General features: G+C 34.2%; 1 protein-coding gene across 1 annotated transcript in view; it reads right to left on the bottom strand.

Moving 5' to 3' along the window:
• Window positions 1-7,842, bottom strand: part of LOC129568893 (coiled-coil domain-containing protein 63) — a 45,348-nt gene extending 37,506 nt beyond the window's left edge. Inside the window, exons 1-4 of the mRNA XM_055447223.1 lie at window positions 7,732-7,842; window positions 6,635-6,796; window positions 6,434-6,538; window positions 6,073-6,263 (exon numbers count right to left, since the gene is read on the bottom strand). Coding sequence (XP_055303198.1) covers window positions 6,073-6,263; window positions 6,434-6,538; window positions 6,635-6,796; window positions 7,732-7,815 — 542 coding nt within the window. The 5' untranslated portion in view covers window positions 7,816-7,842. The remainder of the gene's footprint in view (window positions 1-6,072; window positions 6,264-6,433; window positions 6,539-6,634; window positions 6,797-7,731) is intronic.
• Between the last annotated feature and the right edge of the window lie 278 nt (window positions 7,843-8,120).

The raw sequence follows: 8,120 nt of genomic DNA, 5'->3' as shown, positions 1-8,120 counted from the left end.
TGACTTTAAAATTGATATTTGTAAACAGTTTTGTTTTGAAAGTGCTTTAATAAAAATAAATTCATTGCTTTGAACTAACAAATACGAATCTTTGACATTGGGTGATGGAGCGGAACATGAGGCACATATACAGAACACTGGACTTTTGTATACAAAAGTATTAGTGTTTCACTTTGTTCTGACAGTATCCGAAAATGTTTCGTTTTGCATGAATTTCGTGAATATCGAATACGAAATTTGGAAATATCAGTGGCGACACCACACGACGACATGAAATCAAAATGTCATCGTGGTAATTAGCTTTTCAATTCTAATGGCGGCAGCAGCATCGAAGAAAATTCAATTGTCATTGTGAGCTCAGTCGGTATTTTTCAGTTGATCTAACACCAGTCTCATTGTTTGATTGCGAATAAAAAACTCATATCGGAATCATTCGCCAACATATCTACATAAAGAAAATAGTATTGTCATATTCATTTTAAATCGTCGAATCCAGTATTGTGAGGAATCAATTCGTTTGCATTCGATCGTTATCGAAAATTAAATCGTACCAATGTCAAAGAAGTTGAAATTTTTAAAGTGTTTTTCTGTTTCGAAGAGGTAAGTTTGGTTTATTGTTTGCACCACAGGTTTTGTGTTTGCATTACATAGTGTGGCAGAGTGTTCATTACTTTCTCAAAAGAAAGTCAATTCTATCTAGAGAGTAAAACTATTCACAGAAAAAAATGAAAAACAAAGAAAGGTCATCACAATATTTGATAACCGAATGATGATATTCTTTCATGCTACTTTTTCTGCTCGTATTCCAGATTAAGGATTGGAGCCTCAAAAATAGCAACCCAAAATGCTACATCAGGTGAAGAACGACACAATGACGCAGTCAAGCCGGAACAAAATGAAAAAATGACTCTAGGAATTCCCGAAGTGCCCAATGCAACAGGCGAAGAGCGATCAAATCACGTATTCGAGCTGAAACGTGGGGAGCCGAATGCAGCTACCAATCTTACCGACCTGAACAACGATTGTCTCGAGGTGATCTTCAAAAAGTTGGATATCCGTGATTTGTTGAACGTGGCCGATACCAGCAAATATTTCAAGCAAGCCGTCGAATTGGTGTATGTGAGCAAGTATAGGAAAAGATTGGTCCTCATCGGTCAAATTGAAAGATTGCATGGTCATCCATATATTAACAAATATTTAGGTATAATTCAACTCGTGAATTTATCAAGTGCACTAAGGTTTCTGCGTTGTTTTGGACACTTGATGACCCAACTGAATATTGGGTACAATTTAAACCACCGGGATAAAATAGAACGATACGTAAATGAATTCTGCAGCAATTCATTGGATTATATTGGATTAATGAGGGCTCAAAAAGAAGCAATGGACGAACACCTCACAAAACCATTCTCGAAAGTCAGGTCTCTTAGATTCATATACTGCAATTTGAACAGCAAATTAGTTGACTTCAACAAGTGGTTTCCACAGATGCGATACTTGGAGATTACCGTTAAATGCACCGCTGAAAATCCAAACTGCATCGAGAAGAATTTTCCGAATTTGAAACACTTGAAAATCGATGGCATTAACAAATGTAACGAAAACGTTTTCTTCAGCCGTTCAAATATTGCCGAGGTTATTCGCTTAAATCCACAATTACGAAGCTTGAAAATTGACGGTGACATGATTGATGCAGTTTTTATACAGAGTATTAGTCAACACTTGCAGCGGGTAGTGAGTTTGAGTATTAGGTGCAATGAATTTTCCGATCTCAGCGATGGCAGTGTGATTCACTTCAAAAATTTAGAAAACTTTACCTTGAGTGGTTATATTTCGTTCGATACTGTGCCGAGAATATCACTTTCATCTGATCGACTAAAGGCGTTGACAATGGACTTATATCGTGGTAAAATAAATAAGAACATTTTGAATTTCATCAGACAACATCGTTCAACATTAACGAGACTAAAAATACATGGATTATTCACTCCGAATGTCTTCGGAAATGTAAACGAAATGGAATTCGCTGATGTAATGGAACAGCTGATAGAGATTGACTTGAATTATTGTGACCATTCTGTAGATGAAGCAATTGCCCTACTGCACAAATGCAAAAGGATCAAACATCTCAGAAAACTTTCTTTCACACTTAATCCTCCCTCAGAATACGAGAATCTGTTGGCTCGTGTTGGTAAGAAGTGGCGAGTGTCACCATTGGGCTTTATGAATCGTATTACACTTGAGAGTATTTAATTCGAACACATTTGAATCGAATAACTTCAATATTAATATACCAAAACCAACTCCCACAAACATGCCGTTGTTTAATTTTAGAACGAAAATCGTCAGTCAGAAAATGCTGCATCATTGACCATACGGAATATGCAAATCGAATATTTTAGTTTGTTTCACTATTCTAAAAGTGAATTTATGTCGATGTCTTATGTATATAAATCTTGACTGGAATACTGGAATAAAATAAAATCAAAATAAGAATAAAACGTATTACATTGAATCATTCTTTATCTTTTTAATTCGAATTTTAATTTAAAATTTCTTATGAAAAAATAAGGGAATGAATGCAAGTGTGCGTTGCAAGTATACGGTTGCTTAAGGCTCGTTTTTTGTCTTTGAGTTCAATCCAAAATTTAATTTTTTTCAAATTAGGTTTTATTTCGAAAATCAGCTTTTTTTCTTCCATTTTATTGTTTTTTTTTCTTCTTTCACGTATGATTAAAATCCGGTTTTCCTTCCAAACTGATACAATTTTGTTTGATTTATAAGAATTAGTTGTTAATTTGATTTACTTTTCATTATATTCGTCCAATTGTTATTTCGAGATGAAAGTTGAAGCTAAACGTTGGTCAATAGCAGCTGGGTCGTTCACTCCTTCAATCCATGCACTTTAGCGATGTGTCGATTGATATTTCTCTTTTGCGTAGAACGCACTTTGCAAACCATGCACTGGAACGGGTTTTCCCTAGTGTGATGAGTTTGAATGTGCCGTTTTAGATTTGTTGTGCTCCCCAAATAAGTTTGACATACGTAGCATTGATATTAACGGCGTATGCAAACCACTTCGTGTGTTCTTTTCTCGTCTTCTTGTTGAAATCCATGACGACACTTCAAACATTGGAATGGGAATCGATCGCGATGTGTTACCAAATGTTGGTTCAGATTACTTTCCCCTGCAAAGACCATTTTACATATCCGATTCAACTCTTCCTTTAATCGTCAATGTATTGCCGCCTTTTTTGAATCCACATTTTATGCTTTCGTTGAACACAGAAAACTGGACTTCATGTTCATTTACATCTTAATCCATCGGAATATTAGCATTTCATCAATTACTAAGCGTATTCCACGATTCGATAAGATGATATTAACAAAAAACACTTGTTTCAATTGAAATTAAATGACTGACATATCTATTTCGGTATATTTGTTCAAAGCAGATGTTTTCTAATTCAATGGCACTTTTTCTCCACCGACTCAAATTATTATTCAAATGTTTAGATTGAAGTAAACTGATATCTTTGACCAGAGTCTCCTTCGATTTAAAAAATGACTATTTAAATATCCGCGTTACAAGTTTTCTATAAAATTACGGCGTTTCTTTCGAATAGATTTAGTTCGAGTTTTAAAATTGATAGTGATTATAGTAAAAGGGTTGCACCAAATCAATGTTTCTCAATAAATTAGAATTGAGAAAGCGCATTTAGACGTACAAATTGAAGAAGGAATGATAAAGTTGAGAAACAACTAAAAAGTTGAGTAAAGTCTATAAGAATAGTGTGAAATCGTAAATTTAGTCAGAACTGAAGAAAAAAAAAGAACAAAACGATGAAGTTCACCGTCATTTTGTTTGGAGTACTTGCATGTGGAATTCTCGCAAAGGCGAACTCAAACTTTGTGGAAAGTTTACACTTGGCACCGATAAAATTCCCAAATGATCCACCAAAGACAACGACTATAAGCCCAACTAAAACTACAGCTACAACCACAATAACAGCCAAACCAGCTTATTCTGGACTGAATCCAATTAAATTTCCGCAATGAATCGATTCAGTTGAAGATTTGTGATTTTGAGTTTGATTCGGATTTCAATGTTCATCACTCAAATATTTAATATTTTATTGCGATTCCGAGACATTTTATTATCTTTCCAATATTTGTACAATAAATTATATCACAACAAATTTGTACAAGCATAATAATTTATTCCAGTTACAGAGTCGATGTTTGTACGGTAGTTTAGGTTAATAAATGTATTTAAAGCAAATTTGTGTGTATTTTCTTTCCATTTGAACACATTTAGGTCATTTTCCGATTGGGTTATGCCAAATTCATCGTTCCACAGGCGCTATTTCAGAGGAGAACAATTGAGGAATTACGTTCTTTGAAAACGACGAAAGTCATTCGATGACAGCGACACACCTTTAATTTCTTTTAATCCCATTTACTACCAAACTTTTGGAACAATATCTTGTTTGGAAAATGAAACGATTGGTACAAAATGAGTTGATTCTCAGTTTCTCGATAGAATGAAAAGAAAAATAATTTGTTTGAAATTTTGGCTTCAATTTGAAAACATAATTTGATGGATCTAATTGTAGCGACTATTTCAAGAGTTTCAAGGGATAGGGATCGATGATGAACTTGCATGGAACAGGAGTACTTTGAATAAATACATATGACACCGATCGATCCAAAATCAGTTTGCTGACAAAATGACTCTTTTCGATGGAAATTTTTCATAGGAAGTTAAAGTTTCCAACAGACTTTTTCATTTGAATTGAAAAAAAAACATTGATTGTAAAAAACGTCTTTGAATTCGATCGTGTTCATCTGTGCGTGGGCAAATATGTATGAAAATTGTCGTGTAAACGAGATTCCTGTATATTCGTTACATCACAACGCCATTCATAACGTACAAATCTTACGAAGATCTAGATGGCGCTGTTGACGTTTTAAAGAAAAATTAAAAAATGACAAATACAATATAACACTTGTCAACCATATTTGTTTATTTGCGAGTTTGTTTAAAGCAGATGTTTTTTTTTCACTTCAAGAGAATTGTTTCAATGATACTTCTTCTTCCGATCAAATAATTGTTCAATTGTGTTTGTCGATGTGAGCAAATCGATGACTAGAATTATAGAATTTTTTTCGTATTCCAAGAAGTCTGTTCAAATATCCGGGCTGGGTAGTTTCTATAAAATTAAGATGTCTCTTCAATACACATTCATTTCGAGTTTCGGAGTTGAACGTATGTTTTTGTCTTTGTTCAAGTTATTGCATTGGATTAAAGTTGAACGAAGTTTTGCCATCTCCAAAATTAAAACATTCTACCGTCCAAATTGAAAATATCGACTTAAAATACAGGGAAAGAAGAAAACACAATTTAATCGGAAGGGAAATTTGCATCAACTGTGTTGAAAAATCACTAAAGTGACGTGAAAAATATCCAAGAATTTGTTGAAGATTCAGACAAAAAAATTCATTAAAATGAAAATCAGCATTATTTTGTTAGGAATACTGACTTTGGTTACAACGACAAAAGCAATAGTGACCTATCCAAATTTTGTGGAGAGCAAAAATTTAGCACCAGTAAAATTTCCGAATGACGTCAAACCAGTAAAAGTGCCTGTAGCCGTACCCGTTATTTACGTTCCATTTTATCCATTTACCTATCCGTATCCATTAAATCTTTGAATGTCACTTAGAATATCTAAGAGAATATGTGCATTTTTTTTATTGTTTCAGTAATAGTTGAAATGGGCTAGTAGTTAATGCATGTTAATTGAGTTCAATAAACTGTTTTTTAAGATGCTTTCGTCAGACTGGTTTTCATTTTTGGTTTTGAGTAGTTTTTAATGTTTTTGTCAACCGCACCTGCAGTCGCCAACTTTGATAGAAATGTTTGTTTTAAGTTATTTTACGTTGATACATTCTTGGATAAAAAAAATTTCTGACGAGACGAGAACGTAGTTTATTTCGACTTTTCAGATCACCTTTTAAGATTGCCATTCTGACTTCATTTCTAAAACCGAACTTCAAAAGGATACTTACCTTTCCAGCAACAAATGATCGATCGATCCTCTTAGATTCGTATTCTCGGACATCACTTCGCCGCATCGTTTCTGCACCACTTCCAGTTGATTCTCCAATTTCTTGATGTCATCACGTGACTTCAGCAATTCTTCACTGTAAATTTGCTCCGTTGATTGAGACTCTTGAAGCGATTTTATTTCCTTTTCCAACTGAAAATGTTTCAACGATTTAAATGGCATCGATTGATTTATTAGTAAATTTAAAAAAAAAAAACGTCAAGCCGATGGGATTTTCTTCAATAAATACGTTGCCAAGCTGTATTTTTATTATTATTCTGTACCAAACAGCGTTTCTGAATGATGAAAAAAAATCTCCTCACCTTTTTGATGTGCCCATTCAATTCCCACAGCTGGATTTTCTTCTCTTTGGTCGCCGCTTCGATGTTTTCTTGTCGCTTCAAAAGAGCGCGAATTTTACGCTCCGTCTAAATGGGAACAAATGATAGACATGAATCCAAAACGAAAGAGAATTAGTGATGAATTTCACACACGGATGTTAACATGCATGTTATTAGATTTACTTTCAACTCCCGTTGTGCATGGGGACCGGTTGAGATCGCATCCAAACGCTCTTGAAGTTGCAATTTTTCTTTTTTCAACGTTTCGATGAGACGATCACGTTTCATTGCTGCATTCTTCTTTTCGCAAATGAACAGCATGCGGTCTTTATCCAGTTTTCGAAGCTGTTAAAAGGTGATGAAGTTGTTGGATTTTATGGATTTGAAAAAATATGAATGAAGAAAATTAACAGATGAATCTTCTTTTGGTCAAAATTACTCGATTTTTTAGGATAAAATCAATTCATAAGAAATGTTCGATCATATCTATCATATAATCAGTTTTCATTTGCCAATAAATTTGTTTTCATTTCAATCACACACTTCTGCCTACCGTTTTTTTGTCACTATGTATTTCTATGGGTGAGATTGAGAGTAGTGTATGTTTCATTGACTTTGTTACGAAAGAGAAGAGCAAGTTTCTGTCGACTTAAAAATGGTTAAAAGCGAGTATGTTCGTTTTTAGCGGGTCCTCGCGGTTTTTCACGATTTCCGCGGAACTGATAAGAGATAACAACTTGGTGTCTTCGGCAAAGGTTCTTGAGGTCTTCTATAACATTGCTGAAGTCAGTTATCTCTTATCTCTTATCAGTTCCGCGAAAAGCGCGAAAAATGATAAGAAAAAAAAGTTCTATATAAAATTTGCTTTTTTATGTGCGCGATTTGTGCGCAACTGATAAAAGATAAGAGATAACTGTCTTCAGCTTAGTTATAGAAGACCTCGAGTACTACAACTTTGCCGAAGACACCATGTTGTTATCTTTTATCAGTTGCGCGAAAACCATGAAGACCGCGGAGGCTAGACGGTACTACAACATACTTTAACGCCAACAGAATCATCAGAAAACATACTCGCCTTTTCAAAAATATAAATCGAAGAAAAAACATACTCCACTCTCAATCTCACCCATAGATTTGTTATCCATGAAGTTTTTATGCCTATTTTTGTTTCAGCTGACTTTAGCAAACACAGCTGCTGTACGACAACAACAGTTTTTTCAGACAAAATAGTACTTTTTTTGTTCAAGAAAATTCACGATCATTGTTCAAAATTGCCTAACCTGTTTCTGGAGACGTTCCAATTCCGCTTCGGCCATTTGATCAATTTCCAATTGCTCATTGGATGGTGTTGTTGACTTTGCCATTTTCGCTGGTTTAAAATGATTGCAGCAGCAAGATTAATTGTTACCTAAACGTTCTTTTCACTTTTCCACAAGCCTTTCTTGCCTCTTTTGTTACTTTATTCCAAAGTCTATTCTGTTATACGTTTTTCGAAATGGAATTTCTTTGTAAAATTCGAAGTCTTCTTTTCATTGGAACAATTTCAATGAAATTTCTTTGAAAACTTTCAAATTCTTGTCAATAAATTTCGTTTTTCACTCAATAAAAATGTTGAAATTACAAAAAATAACGTTTCTGATAAGATCCTTTGTTGGATCGATTTAAACCA

Source organism: Sitodiplosis mosellana, unplaced genomic scaffold (assembly GCF_009176505.1).
Source record: "Sitodiplosis mosellana isolate CC-2019 unplaced genomic scaffold, AAFC_SMos_1.0 Smas_scaffold_27, whole genome shotgun sequence".
NCBI lineage: Eukaryota > Metazoa > Arthropoda > Insecta > Diptera > Cecidomyiidae > Sitodiplosis > Sitodiplosis mosellana.
This window is presented reverse-complemented; position numbering and strand designations above follow the sequence as displayed.